Below are 20,028 nucleotides of genomic sequence, written 5' to 3' on the forward strand. Positions count from 1 at the left end.
ACTCATTCCATTGAAGCTGAAGTCCCACCCGAGCTTGAACTGAAACCTCTTCCTGATTCTTTGAAATATGCTTTCTTAGGTTCGAATAATACTTATCCTGTAATAATTTCTTCTAACCTTTCACTTGAGCAAGAAACAAGTCTACTAGAAGTTTTAAAAAAATATAAAAGTGCTATTGGTTGGACAGTAGGAGATATTAAAGGAATAAGTCCAACGGTGTGTATGCACCGGATCCTTCTTGAAGAAGGCGCAACTCCTGTCCGTTAACCTCAGCGCAGGTTAAATCCAAATATGAAGGAGGTTGTACGCGCAGAAGTCCTAAAGTTGCTGGACTCGGGTATTATTTACCCAATTTCAGACAGTAAATGGGTAAGTCCAATTCATGTAGTGCCGAAAAAATCTGGAATTACTGTGGTCACTAATGAAAAAAATGAATTAATCCCAACTAGAACAGTGACTAGGTGGCGCATGTGCATAGATTACAGAAAATTAAATGCCGCCACTAAAAAGGATCATTTCCCTTTGCCCTTTATTGACCAAATGTTAGAAAGATTAGCTGGGCATGCTTATTACTGTTTTCTTGATGGCTTTCAAGGTTATTTTCAGATTCCCATTATGCCTGAAGATCAAGAAAAAACGACATTTACATGTCCTTTTGGCACTTTTGCCTATCGCAGAATGTCATTTGGGTTATGCAATGCACCCGCGACTTTTCAAAGGTGTATGATGTCAATATTTTCTGATATGGTTGAAAGATATGTTGAAGTGTTTATGGATGATTTTTCTCTGTTTGGTGACTCTTTTGATGATTTCCTTGTTCATTTATCTTCTGTGTTTGAAAGATGTGTCAAAATGAACTTAACCCTGAGTTGGGAAAAAAGTAATTTCATGGTTAAAGAGGGCATTGTTCTGGGGCATATAATTTCTGACAGGGGAATAGAAGTTGATAAGGCTAAAATTGATGTTATTTCTAAATTACCTCCCCCTACGTCTGTGAAAGAAGTTCGAAGTTTTCTTGGTCATGCAGGTTTTTACAGACGTTTCATAAAAGACTTTTCAAAAATTTGTAGGCCTTTATGTAACCTGCTTGCAAAAGATGTTGTTTTCAAATTTGATGATGATTGCTTATCTGCTTTTAAGTTTTTGAAAGAAAAATTAACTTCTGCTCCCGTTCTTGCTGCACCTAATTGGGAGTGTCCTTTTGAAATAATGTGTGATGCATCTGATTATGCCATAGGCGCTGTTTTAGGACAAAGAATTAATAAAATGCCTTATGTGATTCATTATGCGAGTAGAACTTTGGATAGTGCTCAGGCTAACTATACAACGACTGAAAAGGAGTTGTTGGCAATAGTCTTTGCATTAGAAAAATTTCGTTCTTACTTGATTGGTTCTAAGGTGATTGTTTATTCTGATCATTCTGCTCTAAAATTTTTGTTGGCTAAAAAAGATGCTAAACCTAGACTAATAAGATGGATTCTATTGCTGCAAGAGTTTGATTTGACTATTAGAGACAAGAAAGGTTGCGAGAATGTGGTAGCCGACCATTTGTCCCGTCTACCCGAAGCAGCTAATAACTGTCCTAATTTTGATATTCCTATTGATGACAGGTTTCCAGGTGAACAATTGCTTTCTTTACAGAACACAGAACCTTGGTATGCTGACATTGTGAATTATTTGGTCACAGGTCAATTTCACCCGAGCTTAAATTCACAAGGGAAAAACCATTTTCTTTCCAAAGCAAAACATTTTTTTTGGGATGAGCCTTATTTGTTTAAAATTTGTCCTGATCAAATAATTAGAAGGTGTATTCCTGAATTTGAACAGCAAAATATTTTGAATCACAGTCACACTTTAAATTGCGGAGGACATTTTAGTGGGAAAAAAACTGCATCGAAAGTTTTGCAGTCTGGCTTTTATTGGCCCACTTTGTTCAAGGATGCATATGAATTTTGTGTTAAGTGTGATAGGTGCCAGAGGACTGGTAATATAAGTAAGCGTCATGAAATGCCCCTCTCGAATATTCTAGTTGTTGACTTGTTTGATGTTTGGGGAATTGATTTCATGGGACCGTTTCCTACTTCCTTTGGTTATAATTATATTCTTGTGGCTGTTGATTATGTATCAAAATGGGTTGAAGCTGTGGCCACTAGGACGAATGACAGTAAAGTTGTTTTGAAATTCCTGAAAAATATTTTTGCCAGGTTTGGGACACCCAGAGCTATTATTAGCGATGAAGGTACCCACTTTTGTAATAGACTTTTTGCAGGTCTTCTGAAAAAATATGGCATTACTCATAAAGTAGCTACCCCTTACCATCCACAGACTTCTGGTCAAGTAGAGGTGAGTAACAGACAAATCAAAGGAATTTTGGAAAAAACGGTAAATCCTTCCCGGAAGGATTGGGCCATCAAGCTGAATGATGCACTGTGGGCTTATAGGACAGCCTACAAGACCCCAATTGGTATGAGCCCATATAGGTTGGTATTTGGGAAGGCTTGTCATTTGCCAGTAGAGTTAGAACATAAAGCCTATTGGGCTATTAAATTCCTAAATTTTGATGTGCAGAGGGCTGGTGGAATTAGAAAACTTAATTTGAATGAGTTAGAGGAGATAAGGAACGAGGCCTATGAGAACTCAAAAATCTATAAAGAGAGGACTAAAGCTTACCATGATAAATTTATTTTGAGGAAAAATTTTGAATCTGGGATGAAAGTTTTGTTATTTAACTCTCGGTTGAGATTGTTTCCAGGTAAGTTAAAATCAAGGTGGACAGGGCCTTTTGTGGTACGTGAAGTATTTCCTCATGGTGCCTGTGAGATTGAAAATCCAGAAACAGGTGAAAATTTTAAGGTAAATGGGCAAAGACTAAAACAGTACCTCGAGGGTGAATCCTCAACCCATAGTATTGAACGGATAGAGTTGCAGGACTCTGAATGTCAATGTTGTCTAGCTACAGACAATAATTGAAGCATTATTGGGAGGAAACCGAATTCTCTTTCCCTTTCCCCTTTATTTGCATTTATTTTCTTCTTTCTTTCTTTGTGTTTCTCTTATGATTTCGGTTCTCAACATTGAGGACAATGTTTGGAATAAGTGTGGGGAAGGGTTCTCTATTATTTTAGATTATTTGTCAGCTTTCTCGAAAAATGTTTTTACTTTTAGAAGCAATTAAGTATGAACTTGAGCTTTACCTAGATAGTCTTTTTGAATAGCCTATGATGATAATAATGCAGGTTTTTGTCAACTCGTAGTGTGTATATTATTTTTGACTAGTTGTTAATTTCTTTAATTTTATATCTTTGTCAAAAAACCAAAAAAAAAATCAAAAAAAGACAAAAACAAAAAGATAGCATAATTAGAATTTGCAAAATCACAAATACCCATATATGTTTTATGCATTTTCTTTAATAGTTTATATGTTGATTTCACCTTATATTACCTTTATCAAATTCTTAAACAGTTTTTGAGTGCTATAAATTGTGGTGTAGTATGTTGGTTTCAAGGATCATCTTTGTGGCATAAGTGAGGTGAAAAATCTTTAAACAAAAGATTTAAAAATATATTCAAAAATAAATAAGAGTGTTTTATTTATTTTATTTCCAGCAATTTCAGAGATTCTACTCCGCTGAATCAGCCACCTATACACATGTACCATAAATAAATAAATAAGTGTCGTGGTCTGGTTTATGAGTACACACAAAATTGAAAACCCAAACAAGTCTGGCGTAAAATGGCGAGGTTTTTGGGGAAGTTCTCTTTGGAAAAGTCAAAATAGAAAAATAATGAGTGAACTTTGGAAGAGACGAGCAATTGCATTTTAATTTTTAATAAATGCCTTGATCCTGATTTCCTTCATGTTTTGCACCTGCACTGTGATAGAATATTTCTGAATCTGGTTTGGGTTGAATTTGGTGAAATTTTTCTATTCTTCTATTGAGTTTTTGTATAGTTCATATAAGGGGTGTCAGCACACGAGCACAAGTTTTATATTTATTCTAGTTGTTAAAGGTTTTAATTTCTAGTCAATTGTCTTATACATTCTTTGAGTTGGCATTAACTTTGCATTGATGAGGCAAATAAATTTGAAAGGCTATTTGGGTACAACTCGATCTTATGCTTGATTTTATTTTAATTTATTTTCTTTTTAATAATGTCTTTGCTTGAGGACAAGCAAATAAATAAGTGTGGGGAAATTTGATAAACATTATTTGTATTGATAATTTATATTAATTCTTTTTATTATTCATTAGTAATTTTAATTAATTATGCATTTATTTTTCATTTATTTTAATACTTAATAATGTTTGAGTTTTTAATATTTTTTGTTTAGTTTTTGTTAAATTTATCAGCTCACTAATTTCTCAACCTCAATTTATTATTATTATTATTATTATTATTATTATTATTATTATTATATTATGTTAGTAGTTTTGTTCCCATCCCAAATAAAACGCAGATCAACGCCAACGCAGCAGGCGTGAACAGAATCCGACGACGCGGAAAAAGTGAGCGACGCGAGCGGAAGAGGCTCCGGTCCTTGGACGTCCGACTGTTTCTGGCAAGAAGCTCTGTGGCATCCCTTAGATCAAGGATTGTTGTGGCTATTCTTCATTGGAATCGCAGCATTACGGTTGGGCTGAAGATTATAAATATTGGGCAGGAAACATCAAGATCTTCATCAAAAAAACTCCCCGGAGCAACTCCGGTCGAGACGGCGGCGATCTCCTGCAGCAACGTTGGCATTCTACGGCAGCGACCAGCCCTTGGGTGGTGGTGATTTCCGACCGGCGGTGGCATCAGCTTGGTTCAACGTGTGGCTGCAGATCTCATCTTTCCTGGTTTTTGCCTTTATTTATACTTTCATTCTCTAATTAGTGTTGCAATTTATTTAATCGTTAGTGGCAAAATTACTGCGTTTTTGTTTTTATCATACTGCCAACTCTTCCTTTCACTTCACTTTCCCTTGTTATTAATTTATTTTGATATTAGTTGTTTGGTGAAGGAATGAAACTGTATGGTGATTTTTAATTTGGTTTGCTAAATCTAAACATTCTAGGATCATTTTAGTAGCAGCATTCCCTTTCTAATTTCCTTTAAATATTGCTTTTCCTATTCTTGGATCAAAATATGTTCATTTAATGTGTTTATCATTTGATTATCAAAACATTAAGATTTAGCAGTAGCAGTTCTCTGGTTTTCTTCTTCTTAATCTTCACTTGTCATTTAAAAATTCTTTACTTTCAACTTTGAGAGTGGTGTACGTGGTGAGCTTGTCGTAACGATATTTAATTGGTTTGCAATTAATTTTGAAATGCTTTTGATATTTTTAGGAACAAGATGATTTTAATTTTATTCACACTATTTGTTAGAAAATTTAATTTAATTGTTGATCTTGAATGAGCCCGTGCTTTGTTTTCGTTATTATTATTTTGATTTTGCTTTTCAAATATTCCATTTGTTAATTAGTTTAGTTTGCATCAATTCGTAGAATTGAACTATTGAAGCTATTATTAGAATGAGTAGCTAATTGATTCATGTTTTTAGCCTCTTTTGTTGTTTCGTTTCGTGGTTGATTATTTATCCTTCTTGCTTTGTTTTCTATGTGTTTTATTACCTTAGTTGCCTTGTTTTCTACATGCGTTTCCACTTAGTTTATTCCATTGCTTTTGGAACATTTCATTCAATTATTTCTTTTAAGTACAGTTATTAAATTGCATTATTACAATTCCCTGTGGGATCGACACTTGCATTTGCACGCTATTACTACCGTGACTCGTGCACTTGCGAGGACATAAAAATTGTCCATCAGTCCCATATAATTAATTTTCATTGCACAATAAACTCTGTCAAAGGACTGCATGGCGTAATATTGCAAGAAGAATCTTCGTTAATAGAAATCGGTATTGCAAACCTGGATTGCGCAGTCCTTCCTCCTGGCAACAAAAGTGATGCTATGCCGCTAGATGCAACATTGAGAACTATTTCTCCGTTGGACCTTAAAGCTGAAGACAATGGTCTCCATAAAAAAAGCCTTACCTGTTCCACCATAGCCATATACGAAGAACAAACCGCCTGCGTTGGTTTCAACATATGATATTACTTCTTTATATATTGTTGTTTGCTCATCAGTTAGTTCACGGACCAATGCTTCATTCTCTTCCTTAAAAGCAGCATAATCATAAGATAATTCATCTTGTATAAACTTGTTTGTTGGTAAATTGAAATTTTCTTCATCGACACACGTCATATTTGGAAATTCAACCAAACTCTTTCCAAATCTTGATAACATCAGTTGTATTTCCATTAATGCATAATTCTTTCTCTGATCTTCCGTCAAGATCAAATCTACAATTTGCATATTAAAATAGAATTTCACATAACAATTCATAACAAATTTTCTACGATGGAACATATATTAAAGAACCACATTCGAATGTTATATACAATACCTGGTTTTTGTAACTTCTGTCGAAGATTGAATTGTGCATCCTCTGCCAAATGTTGCCATACAGTCTCTCAAATAACCTCTGGTTTTCCAATTGAGTTAGACATTAATAACGTTACAAACAGTCTCCTCAAATTACTGCCAGTAGCCCATTCACTCGTTTCTTGTATTGCGTCCACATATTCTCTGTCATCCTCTACTAACTCTCTAGCATAACATGCATCTCTAAAGCTATCGTACTGCACCCCATCAACTATCTTGATATCTGAATAAGCATTTGGTACAACTTTCTCATCAAAAGCTTTTAGCAAATCTGTACTTAGAATACTTGATCCCTTCATATTAGCACCGTGACTATTACCATTGGAGAGATTGGTAAGAGGTTGGCGTAATGTTTGAGTTAAACCTACGTTACCATGTTAAAAACTCAATTAGCAGTTAATCATTTAGTAATCAAAGTTAAAAACAAACTAAGGTTGATATCCGACAAAAAAAAGGTACCAGTTAATTGAGACAATGATTTTGTTGTTCTGAAATCACATAAACCGCCAAGTATAAACTTCTTGGAATGATTTGAAAATGTTTGTTGTTTCTTATTAAGGGTATTCAAATGTATACTAACATTACCTTCAAAAGCTAAACGGGTAAAACAATGCAAAAATTAGAATATGGATCTAAAGCATGGCAAGTAACTCATTGGTTACTCAAAATTTGTAATTTCTAAATACTTTGTGCAGTAATATATTAAGTGATTGAGTTTGAGATGTCATACTTTTTTTTAACTGCAATTTCTTTGTTCATTGCTTTTTTAAATAATAGAGTCTTTCAGTTTTTTAAAGTGACGTTAGAATCTTTATGTATTTTCCAATTCTTTTAGTTTATAAATTTTCAGTTTCAGTGTTTTATTTTAATTCATAACTTGCTTGTTTTTGAAGTGTTATCCAATAGTTAGCAAATTTTAAAATTGGCAATTTAGTTTTTATATCCTTGTTGTATTATTAAGTAGTCTGTTTAATTTTCTTTAAAGTAGAATAGAGTCCCAGAATTAGAAAAACTAAATTGCTAAAAGTTAATTGTCTAAATTTATTTGAGTAAACTTTAAATAATAGATTGGAAGTACAAAAGTAGTAAAGAAAACATTTACAACAGGTTATTGATTAATGGCCTGTTTGGTTGGACGTAATTTGGTTGTAGTTGAATTGCAATTCAGTGGAAGCCACAATTACGCCGTTTGGTTGGAGGGAATTGCAATTCTGTTGGTTGTAGTTGAATTGCAATTCAGTGGAAGCCACAATTACGCCGTTTGGTTGGAGAGAATTGCAATTCCACAGAATTGCAATTCCCTCCTTTTGCTGAATTGCAATTCATGGGCACCCTCCTATGAATTGCAATTCGGTGGTTGTGGGAAAAGGAAAAAGGGATGAAATGACAAAAGTACCCTTAATTATTACTACTATTATTATTACACAAGGACATTTTAGTCTTTATATCATTTCTTTCATTCCCTACTCAATAATTCTATTCATCCTTACCAACAATGTAATTTGAATTCCTACTTTATTCCCACCTTATTCTTTTCCCACCGAATTGTAATTCCTTTCCACCCTAATTCCTTACTCCCAACCAAACGCCCTGTAAGTAAATAGATCAAAGTGTTGAAACCCCAATAGTGTAGCCTTCAGCTATTGAGCCCTTCTTTAAGTTGTGTATGCCTTGAAACTTCTTCCCACCAATATTTTTCAGAATGACCTATAAGTCTTGAACAAATAACTCTGTACTTTATAGGTGTAGTATTTAGTGACCACAAGAAAATTCTTCACTGAGTAAATCTTGCCTTTTTCAAAAATAGCTCAATATTTCTCCACTTCTTCTTTGGAGATATTGGCATGTATATAGCTAGGTTCCCTACAGTTTATGAAAGTAATATTAGACCTGATTTTTTTACATCCTCAAAGAGACAGAATATAAACAATTTCATAAATAATTTTTACCTCTGAATCGTGGAATATACATTCCTTGCTTTCATGACTTGTCATCCCCGCACTTCTGCTACTTCATATGTACGAACTAACCTCACTCTTATTGCCCTTTTCGTATGCAGTGGACTGTTATTGCCCTTTTCGTATGCAGTGGACTGATGGCCTGGACTGAGACATATTGAGAATGCATTTTTGGTTTATTTCTGTTAGAGTATCACGTATAGGATGGAAGATTGGAAGAAGCTGAAGGTGAAATAGTTGATCTCAATATACCTCTTTATATAGATGTAGAATTGGATCAGGACTGGTCCTAGAGAAACGAAGAGTCCTCATTGGAACAATAAGATTAATGATTATGTTCTTTCAATTTCAAATCTTTTATTTTAAATTTTTATTGAGTCCTCATCAGAGTATGAGTATGTATGCTCTGTTTGGCAGAGCTTATTTAGGAGCTTATAGCTTATTTTAAGCTACTAATAAGCTATAAGCTTTGTTTAGTAATGTTTCCAAAATAAGCTCCTAGCTTAAAATAAGAGCTTATTTTTGAATGCTACCTTAGATAGCGTTTCAAAATAAGCTCCTAGCTTCCTAACTTTTTTTTCCATCTTTATCCTTATTATTTTAAAGAAATGACATAATTTACCCTTTCCAATTAAAACTCTTTTCTCTTATCCTTTATCCGCAACTTTCACCGCAAATATTATTATTATTATTATTATTATTATTATTATTATTATTATTATTATTATTATTGTTGTTGTTGTTGTTGTTGTTGTTGTTGTTGTTGTTGTTGTTGTTGTTATTATTATGAGATTTGCAACAATATTGCTATTTCATTATGAGATGCTAGATCATGATTATGCTAATAGTTTTATTTCAAAATGTTAATTTTTTTTAAAGACAAAATGTTAAATTTTAATATGTAAACAAACTAATTTAAATTTTATGAAGGTGTCCTTTTTAGTTTTTTTACATTTATCAGCTTATCAAAAATCTAATTTTACCAAACACTTTCAATCATAACAGCTAGCTTAACAGCTCTTCAGTTTTCAACTCCGAGCTTATAGCTTTTCAGCTTTCAGCTCATTTTCAACTTTCAGCTCCTAGCTTATAACTTTTCAGCTAGATTTGTCAAACAGAGCCGTAATCTCTATAAGTGTTTGTAATTCCTAATAGATATAGATAGATATAGATATATACTTAATTACGCTGCCCACGTTCTCCAAGAATGTTATAATAACGCGTGGGTGCCATGTTTATTGCTCAGTAGTTTCAATAGCATTCATTTAGCCGTCTAAAAGCATGATTAAGTTTATCCACGTGTACATTGTCAAAAGATAAACTTAAATAGCATACAAATACAAAATCTGAACTTAGAACCTAAACAGTGAAACGACACAGTTTCACGTGGGCGGAAAAATGCAAAGCAAAAATTGTTGCTTTATTATATAGTTTGATTTGATGTTTATAGCACATTTTTCTCCTAAATTATTCATGTAAGTACATTAGTCTCCTTAATTATTCTAAAAGTAGTGAGTCCCCCCACCCCCTCTCGATATATTAAATTGACATTTCTACCCTTAAAGTAAATATTTTTTTTTTCTCCAACAAATTATTGCTTACACATAGGGATGAGCACGGTTCAGTTCGACACTATAACAATCGAATTGAAATTTTCCGGTTATGATTCAGATCCAGAATCTAATATTTGAATTTCGGTTTATTAAAGTTATAAATCGAAAAAACTGGATCTTGAACTGTGAACCGACAGTTCTGGATCCGGTTCGCGATTTTGAACCGTCTTCATTTTAAAATTTTTTTTTTTTTTTGAAATAGTATAAATTTAACAATAAATGTAATTTTTTTTTTCAGTTCAGAACATGAACCGGCCATTCCAATTTGCGATTTTAATAAACTCTAAATATCAGGTTTCGATTCTAAATTGTAATTAGAATATTTCGATTTGGTTGCTATAGTGTCTAATATGTTCGGTTTGAACCAAATCGTGGTCATAATTTGTTGGAGAAGAAAAATAAATGAAATATTTATTTTAAGGGTAAATATGTACAATTAACATTTCAGGTGAAAAAACAACCACTTAAATAATTTTGGGGGAAAAAGTGTAAGTGTATAACTCAGAGGAAAAAAATGTTTTTTTTCCCTATTAATTAATTAATATTGAAAATTTTAATTATATATTCACCATTTCAAACAAAAAGTATGTGTAAACACACATTATATAGTCCTCATTCCTATATAGAATTTTAATGCATTGTAGATTTTAAAAATCTCTCATGGAGTGATATACTTCATACACATTTTGAGCATGTATGTATGAGTGTGTACACAATAATTTGAGTATATTTGTTATTATTTGAAAGATTACGTAATTATATATTTGATGCGAATAATTTCTTTGGGGAATGCTATTTTTTATTATTATTATTTTTTTAATGCGCCTCTACTGAGGCTCGAGCTCACAACTTCTTATATGGGAGTCCAACACAGGTGACTAGTTATTTAGGTCAAATTTTATCAAATAATTTTGTTAGATAGATGCCTCAAAAGTTAAGTCTAATATCATGTGTAATATTGATTGTTAATTAGTTATAACGTTTTGTGTAGTGGTGTTTGATGTAATAAAATATTTGACCATGCATTACTGTAAAAATATGTACAAAATTGAGTGCCTCCTCAAGTCCTCATTAGATAAGTTTTTTTTTTTTTTTTTTTTTTTTTTTTTTTTTTTTTTTTTTAAGAGAAGGAGATACTCACATATACAAACTACTACATCAAAAGTTATCATAAGTCTCCCTTGAATCCATCACTTCCCATATAAGAAAGCAACTCGATATCAATGGACCACAAAGTACTTTATTCCTCATACATAAGTTATGCAAAGTTTCTACATAATTTTAGGAATATCTTGTGTTTTATTTTTATTTTTTTATTAGAGATAAAGTACAAATAAGCCACTGAACTATTTGAAAAACAGCAATTAAGCCATCGAACTCAAATAACCCTCAAATAAGCCATTGAACCCGGGAAAAAAGAGTAAATAAGCCATTGAACCCTAAAAAAAAGAGCAATTAACATTTTTTACAGGTTAACTCCATGTTTTGCTGATTGGATTGCCAAATGTTTATTTTATTTACGTTTATTATTATTATTATCATTTTTATTAATATTATCCACTTGGATAGTATTATATTTTAAAGTAATTATAATCAAAATAGTTTTGTCTTGTCGAGATTTGATTTATTTATTTATTATTATTTTTTCACTGGATCTTTTGTTTTAAAAATAATAATAAATAAATAAATTAGATCTAGACAAAACAAAACTACTTTGATTATAATTACTTTAAGATATATTACTATGTAGCCATGTAGGTGGATTATAATAATAAAAAAAACGTAAATAAAATAAACATTTGGCAATCCAATCAGCAAAAACTTGGAGTTAACTTGTTAAAAATGATAATTGCTCTTTTTTTCCGGGTTCAATGGCTTATTTGGGGATTATTTGAGTTTGATGGCTTAATTACTTTTTCCCAAATAGTACAGTGGCTTATTTGTACTTTATCCCTTTTTATTATTATTATTTTTTTCAAATCTCACTACAAATTACCACATCAAGTAGTACAGTGACAAAAAATGAATGATTTTTGTACAGGCATCTAGCATTTTTCTTTTTTTCTTTTTTTTTATATTAATTTTCTAATAATTTTTTTTGAATGCTAGAAAAAGTGGATGGAAATTAGCATTTTCTAGCGATGTTTAGTTATGCCCTGTTTGGTAACATAGTTAGTTTATTAACTAACTTTGATTTATTTGACCACTATTAGTTGTTTGACTTGGTTAAACAATTAATATAAGTACGTGTTTGATTAATTAGTTTTTTGTAGTAACTTATTGCTCCAAAATGCTAAAAAAAATTTTAATCAACGCATGTAATAAGCTATCAGCTAACAACTAATTTACCAAACACTTTTCTACAATCCGCTAATATTATTAACTAATCAAACACACTAACCCAATCAGCTAACAGCTATTTACCAAACACCCCATTATGTTCATTATTTTAGTGATTAATTTTACTAAATCTTGATACTTTTAAATTTAATTTTATATATATATATATATATATATATATATATATATGTATGTATATATGTATATGTATATGTATGTATAATAATCAAAAGGTGTTAATTAAGTATTATTCATATAGCAACATTTATGATATTTAACTTTGAGACTTAATTAACAAACTTATAAACCACTTTACACTGAACTAAACTGCAAAGGAGTTGAGATATTGTTTTCTCAAATTCAAATTCGTGGGGTGATTTAAGTTGATTTATCTTCTTGCAGTCTTTACCAACTAGTGTTATAACTTATAAGGCAGGATTATCAAATGTATAACTTTAAGTAGTGGTTACATGTTTTTCTCTCATCACCTAAAAAGATGCAAATTAAAGGAGTTGAGAGATTTTTTTTACTCAAACTAATTATATGGTTATGATGATTTAGATTTATTATTATCAACTAGTTACCATATGCACATTGCGCGAATAGTCTGATGTTTAATGTGTATTTTTAATTAATGTTTCAGAATTTATTAAAGTATCATTCGATATCTTGGCGTATATCAATTCACGATTATCAAATTTTTCATAAAAGTAAATATTTCAAAAATGTATAACTATGACTTGTGGCAGAAATGTTGGATTAACTGGTGCAATAACAATTTTAGAGGGAAGCGTGCACCCTAACTGGATAGTACCCTAAGCATAGTTTTGCAACCCAAATTCCTATTAATTGGCGTGATCCATGCTTCTTCTTGTTGCCACTTCTGCCAGAAATGAATTCTTGATTTGATCTAGTCCCCTGGTGTGCTTCGCTGCAATTTTAGTGTCTTGGCGTAGCGCACCTTCAAAAGCAGAACCATATCCTCATTCTCCAAAAAAAAAAAAAAAAAAAACAATGATAATAGGTCAATTCTCAATGCGCGATTCTAATTAATTTGTCAAAGTTCATGTTAAATTTTATATTGTATTTTTTTAATACACTTTGACATATTCATAGTATATGTTTAACAATTATGTCAATTTTAATTGGCATGAAGTTCGAACCTTAAACCTTCCTTATGAAAATCAATGAGTAAGTTAATAATAATAAATAGTTAATAGGATATTCTTTTATTAAAGTTTACATGGACAATAATGGACAATAAGAAAAATAAGAAAAATAATTAAAAATACTAAAATTCAAATAATATGAACTATTCATTATTTCAACAAACAATTACGTCAACATTTTTTTAATTCTTGTTAGGGGTCTAACTTTATTGACTCTTATTAGATTTGTAGATTAATAATAATAATATTATTATTATTATTATTAATTTTAGTGGTGTTGACTTTTTAGACATAATAATAATAAAATATTTTTTTGTGGCTGTTATTGAGAACCGTTTCTTTAAAATTGTTACACTTGTTTAAAATTGTTACACTGTCACTATTAAATGAGGCTTTGGAAGGAATAAGAAATCTCTTTTATTTAGTGTAAGGTGTTGTGAATTCAAACCTCTAATTAATATGAGTTGACGAGCTACTCCTCTTACAATATGTGTGCTAAAAAATTAACATAAAAACCCATTATAATTGATCAGATTAACAAATTAAAGTATATGATGTTGATTAACAGATCTGATTAACAAATTAAAGTATATGATGTTGATTAACATTAATGTTACTTCTGAGTAAACATTAACATTAATGTTACTTAATTATACCGATTACAAGTTTTAATATTTGGGCACTGTTTGCAAGTTGGGTTGTTTCTTATCGTGATGTTGTGCACTACCAGGGAACGACGTGACATTAATGTTGTTTCCACTAACAACAATAATCCACATAGCTTGCACCAAATCCATCACTCATTCTGTGTTGTGCACCCTTGTTAACTTCCTAACCGGGATTTAACTGTAATTACCTTCAGTCAAATTGGTCAGTGATAGTCATAGCTATGTTCAACTTCTCGTGATAGCCTAGCTAGGTTGGTTTTAGTTTATCTTCTTGTGATTTTTCGCTGGCTAGAGTTATAAGCCAAGACGTTATTTTACTAATTTAAAAATACATGTACTAAGCCCTCTTGGAACTTAGCATAGTAATTTGTCACCTGACTTGATGTCATGATTAAAGGCGGCAATGATGGAAAATGTATGTGGATTGGATCCTTTATGGACGATCAATGAGTTGATTGTGTGACTCACGATTTATATTTACAGCGGTTAGGATTAGTCCGACAAATCAAATGGAATCACCTAAAATTAAAAAAAAAAAAATGCATGTTGTAATTTAATTCGATAGTAACGTGCCATGCCTATACTTAGATTTATAATGTACAAGTTGTACAGTTGTACGTAGTTAATACTGAGAAATCAACATCAAATTTGGTGAGTTGTAATATGTTTTTGTATTGATGGATTAATTAAAAAGAAAAGTTGTAAATGAAAATGATGAGTGAACTACATGTATCCACGCAATAGGATTTTATTTTCCCAGTAACAATGTCATTGAAATCATTAAATTGAACACCTACTACTAGCAGTTTTCGTTGAAATTGATGCATTCAACGTAGAAGAGAGAATGTATATATCCTATTTGTTTGATAATCACAAAATTTTAAGTTCAATTCTTATTAAAAATGGTTTATTATTATTATTTTTTTTATAATTTGAATTGATTAATTATATGAACAATGTACCCCAGCTACAAAAGTTGCAAGGTGAGTTGATTTAACTTTCATTGACTTTATTTATTTATTTGCATCAGAGATATTGACATTCCCTATTTTAACTAATTTGACTTTATTTATTTATTTGCATATGACATTCCATATTTCAACTCATTTAAATTCAGCTTGAATCACATATTCAAAATTAGAGTTAATTTTATTTTGATCCAAGATTTATAAATGAATAGAGTTAATTTTATTTTGATCCAAGATTTATAGATGACAGTTCATTTTTAGTTATGTTTTATTAGAAAATTCTCATTTAGTCTTATTATTATTAGGCGTGATTATTTTTAGTCTTCCTCCAACAAAATCGCGTTGAAATGTCGTAAAACATAAAGACATTTCAATCTTTTTTTACACAAAGCTAAGTAGGTAGGTTGAACCGATATATTTTTTATGTTTATTTTTGAAAAAATCTATAGTTAAAGACCTAAATGCCTTTATATTTGACTATATTTAAATGTTTTGTTGACAAATGACCAAAAATATATGGTTCTGTCACAAATCACAATAATACTAGGATCAAAAGTGGATGTTCTAATAAAAAAAGAATTTAAAAGTGGATTGTTACCAATAAATCTAGGACTAAAAATAGAATTAACTCTTCAAAATTATTTTCCATTAATTCGTCATTCCAAATTAGTAAATCAAGAAAAACGAAATGAAAAAAAGGTGAAAGCAGTGTTACTATACGTTGCTTGTACAACATCTTTTATTAAGTATGATTTGTGTGATGAAATGTTCAAAAACAAAAAAGTATACATTCCAAATATGAGAAAGAGTGATCTCATATACAGATACAAGTTCAAGAAAAAAAAAAAAAGACATAATATCCAAACAAACCAAACCGTCGCAATAATCGTCATTTTCCTTTAATTTGCAGGTTGGTTCAACATTTGTGAACCATATATGCATGAAATTAAATTCGCCATTGACGAATAGCTTTGAATTGGATCAGTAGAGAGGGCAAAGCAGGCGGGGAGTGGGGACGGCGACGAGTCGATCGGCGAGTGGCGCAGTGAGTCCGAAGACGTCGTCCATGTTAAGCTCGCTGGGTTTCATCCCGTCCGGCAATTCCCAGGTGAAACAGTGGAGAAGATGAGCCACCGCCATTTCAAAGGCGTAGAGCCCGAGTTGCATTCCCGGGCACGACCGTCGGCCCGACCCGAACGGGATGAACTCGAAGTTGTTCCCTTTGAAATCCGCCACGCCGTCTCTCAGGAACCTGTCGGGCTTGAAACTCTCCGCGTCTTCCCACGACTTCTTGTCGCGTCCGATGGCCCACGCGTTGATCACCACTCGGGACCTCGCCGGAATGTGGTAGCCGTTGACCTCGCAGGCCGTCGCCGTCTCGTGGAGGAGGAGCGGGATGGGTGGGTGTAGCCGGAGAGTCTCCTTAATGCAGCATTTGAAGTACGTCAGCTTCTCGAAGTCGGATTCTTCCACTTTCCGGTCAAGTCCGACGACGGTGGCTAGCTCCTGTTGAACCTTCTTCAGGGTATCCGGCGTTTTCATCAACTCCGCCATGGCCCACTCTATCGCAGATGCCACTGTTTCTGTGCCCCCAAACATCACATCCTGAAAATATCCAAATTATTTTTTCACTTAACCGAATCAGACACATAAAATGAGACAGACAGAGTATAAATTTTCTACCTTAACCTTATATATTATTATTATTTATCAACAAGGGTAACAACCATATTGTTGGACTCTACATCGGAATTGTCTATGAGTGCTCTGTCGGGCCGGGTGTGGGGGGCCTTTAAACATGGGAGGAGAATAGAATCTAATTTACCCGCACGGACCTAGCTCAATGATTCAGTGAACAGTATTTAGGAGAAGAGACCAAGGTTTGAACCTTGGTGGAGGCAGTGTTAGAATTAGTCCAAAGTGGGCAGATTACTTATGCGCACCGGCATTTGGTCTTTTGGTCTTGTCCGTTGAACCATTGAACCGTGATTTACATCCTCCCAAATGCTCTATTGGGTTGGGAGAAGAATAGAATCTAAGTTTTTGTGGAGAAGTGTGAGAACACTTATGTTCAAAGTGGACAGAATCTTTATATGCATCCATATTTGACTCTGTCTGCTGAGCCATTAAGTTACTGTGATTTATATCTTTCATGTAAAGACAAAATGTGTGGGATCCTTGTGATTAGAGATTCAACATTTTGAAAGAAGAAGAATAGAATCTAATGATCAATGATCCTTAGCATGCCACATATACATGGCATGTTCCACCAGGGGCAATAAAGATATATGTCCCACACAACCAAATTAAAGAAAAAATCATAACCCATATCATTTACTCGATAACTTATTAGGAAAGATTGAATTTTTGTTGGTCCCGAACTTACTTTTAATAATTTCCATCCATAAAATTTTGTCCATGTGTACTATCGTTTTCAATATGAGATGAGTTAATAATTACCTTTTCAACATTTGATGATTTAATTCAATCACCAAGTGCTGCTGTACGTGCAGATAGTGGTTGTAGATATTTGCTACTTAAAATTGAGATAAAATCACACAAGTTATGCAGTTATGCAAAGACTCGAATAGATCGCTTCCGCTGAAAGTCAAACTTGTAACATTCTGGTTACTATAAGTCTATAGTCTGATCTAACTCGTCTATTTTATAGAAATAATATATTACTAATCAATCAAGATTTTATTTATTAAAATGAATAAAAATAAAAATAATTGTATATACCTCACCCCTCAATATTGTCACTACTCAAAAAGATCTATCCACCGTACCTTGCAGGTTGGTTCTAAAAGTTATTACTTGTGGGTTTAAACAAAAAATGTTTGTCCCTACCCAGATACATTAAAGAACAATTTGAAATATAAGTTAGTGATAAACTATTCTTCTTGACCAATAAACTTAAATTTAAAATATATCATCCCGATCTCCCGAAAATTTACTGTTGGCTATACCGTATACTAAACATACACCTACCTTTAATATTATATATATATATATATATATATATATATATATATATATATATTATAATTTTATAAACTTTTTAAAAAATCAGCAATCACTACTCATAAGGCCATAAGTGTGTTATGGATGAAGTTCATCTCGTGACTCTAGTCGACAAAAGATCACAATAAATAGAGATACATAACTGAATAAAAATGATAATTATACTCTTTTTGAGTAAAATGAAATTAGAATATGTAAGTATGCACTGGCACCTGCTCAGTTGGTTTTTAGGTGGTAAATTGCAGGGAAAAAAATGTAAGTATGCGCGTGTAAAAAACGGAGTAAAAGTAAGTGTGTTGTGTGCATGAAATATTATTGTACGGAGAAATATAATGAGGCCGGGCTTCGGGTCATACCATGATGAGGGCTTTGATATTATCCCTGGTGAGTTTAATGGCGTTCTGGAGGTCGTCTGCGTCATTATGGTTCGCGTCCTCACTGTAAAAAGCTAACAGCTCATCCACCATATCGCCGTCGGCGTTATCGCCGGAGTTTTCTGGGCTTTTATTCTTTCTGCTTTGTATGTGATCGTCGATGATGGTGTCGATAAAGTGGTCGAGCATAGCCCGGGCCTTAGCGAGCCTCGGGTTCAGGCGCTGCGGATCGGCCCATTTAAGCCAAGGGAAAAAGTCGGACATGTTGAAGGCGCCAAAGAGCTTGGAGAATTCTTGGAGAATACTAATGAAATCGTCTTGTCCTTCTTTCGAGTTGGACCCGAAGGCGGCCCGGTAAATGATGTTCTTGGTGAGCCCGAACACCAGCTCGCCGACGTTAACCGGCGAGCCGGTGCTGGTGGCCGCGATTCGGACCATTTGATCAACCTCGTCTCGGACCGAGTCCCACGACTCGGCCCGTCTGCGGCTGAACAGCTTCATCACGCAAACCTTCCGCATCTGGCGCCAAAACGGGCCGTAGTGGGCGAAAGCCATGTCGGCCCGATCATATGTCAAGTAGCTGATAGCGATACTGGCCGGACGATTCGAAAACACGTGGTCTTGTACTTGGAGGACTTGACGGGCCTCCTCTGGGCCCGACACCACAACCATGTGGAGCGAGCCCATCCGTGAGTGTACCAAACCGCCGTATTGCTCCGCCAGCTTGGCCAGCCCACGGTGTGAATAGTGCTCCATCAAATTCATGTACCCAATCAACGGCCACCCTTTCGGGCCGGGCGGATAGGGTTTCCGGCGAAACCAGCTCGAAAGCAGAAACAGGAACAAGAAAGGGACGATGAAGTATAATATCATGGATTGATGACCCTCTAAAGCTTGTACTAGAGAATCCATAGAATCTTTCCTTCTATGTTCAAACACTTGCAATAAAAATTAAAAAAAAAAATCTTATGTTATATTTTCTGGGAAATCTGGTATTATGAGTGAATGGCAACCAAGAATGTTGCTGGTTGTGATAGATGAGAGAGGGTTCTTTATATACTAAGCTTTCAAGACCCAACTAACCATTTTGGAGTATTTAATTAATAATTTACTACCAAACATATTTTTCTCTTATATTTACGTAACAATTAACGTATTTTTCGATAGTAGGATATTCGATCAAACTCTCAAAGTTATTATCCAACAATAGGGAATATGAAATTATAGTTAATGCAATAAAAGCCTCCTTATATTATTTTCTCAATGTGGGACAAAGAATAATAAAGCAAAATCATGTACGATTTCTGACAAATTAAACAATCTTCACATTACCAACATTTATCAATAAAATTAAATAATTGAGTTACATTTTTCATCATCTGGAACAAAAAAAAAAAGGGACTATATATTCAAAGGAGAGTATA

At 33.1% G+C, this 20,028-nt stretch overlaps 1 protein-coding gene across 1 annotated transcript; it reads right to left on the reverse strand.

Moving 5' to 3' along the window:
- Positions 1-15,899: 15,899 nt before the first annotated feature.
- LOC109167744 (cytochrome P450 84A1-like) lies at positions 15,900-19,635 on the reverse strand. The gene is made up of 2 exons (XM_019316870.1): positions 18,587-19,635; positions 15,900-16,811 (listed from the first exon to the last, which is right to left on the reverse strand). Exons 1-2 carry the CDS (start codon positions 19,514-19,516, stop codon positions 16,188-16,190), a joined length of 1,554 nt encoding a protein of 517 aa, XP_019172415.1. The 5' UTR covers positions 19,517-19,635; the 3' UTR covers positions 15,900-16,187.
- Positions 19,636-20,028: the final 393 nt, after the last annotated feature.

The sequence above is a fragment of the Ipomoea nil genome, unplaced genomic scaffold (genome assembly GCF_001879475.1).
Source record: "Ipomoea nil cultivar Tokyo-kokei standard unplaced genomic scaffold, Asagao_1.1 scaffold3169, whole genome shotgun sequence".
In the NCBI taxonomy this organism is placed as follows: Eukaryota; Viridiplantae; Streptophyta; class Magnoliopsida; order Solanales; family Convolvulaceae; genus Ipomoea; species Ipomoea nil.

Bases quoted from the DNA above. Each gene is read 5' to 3' on its own strand.
- LOC109167744 (XM_019316870.1), bottom strand. From the start codon at position 19,516: ATGGATTCTCTAGTACAAGCTTTAGAGGGTCATCAATCCATGATATTA. The intron at 16,812-18,586 runs GTATGACCCGAA...GGATATTTTCAG, and splicing joins ATATCAAAGCCCTCATCATG to GATGTGATGTTTGGGGGCAC.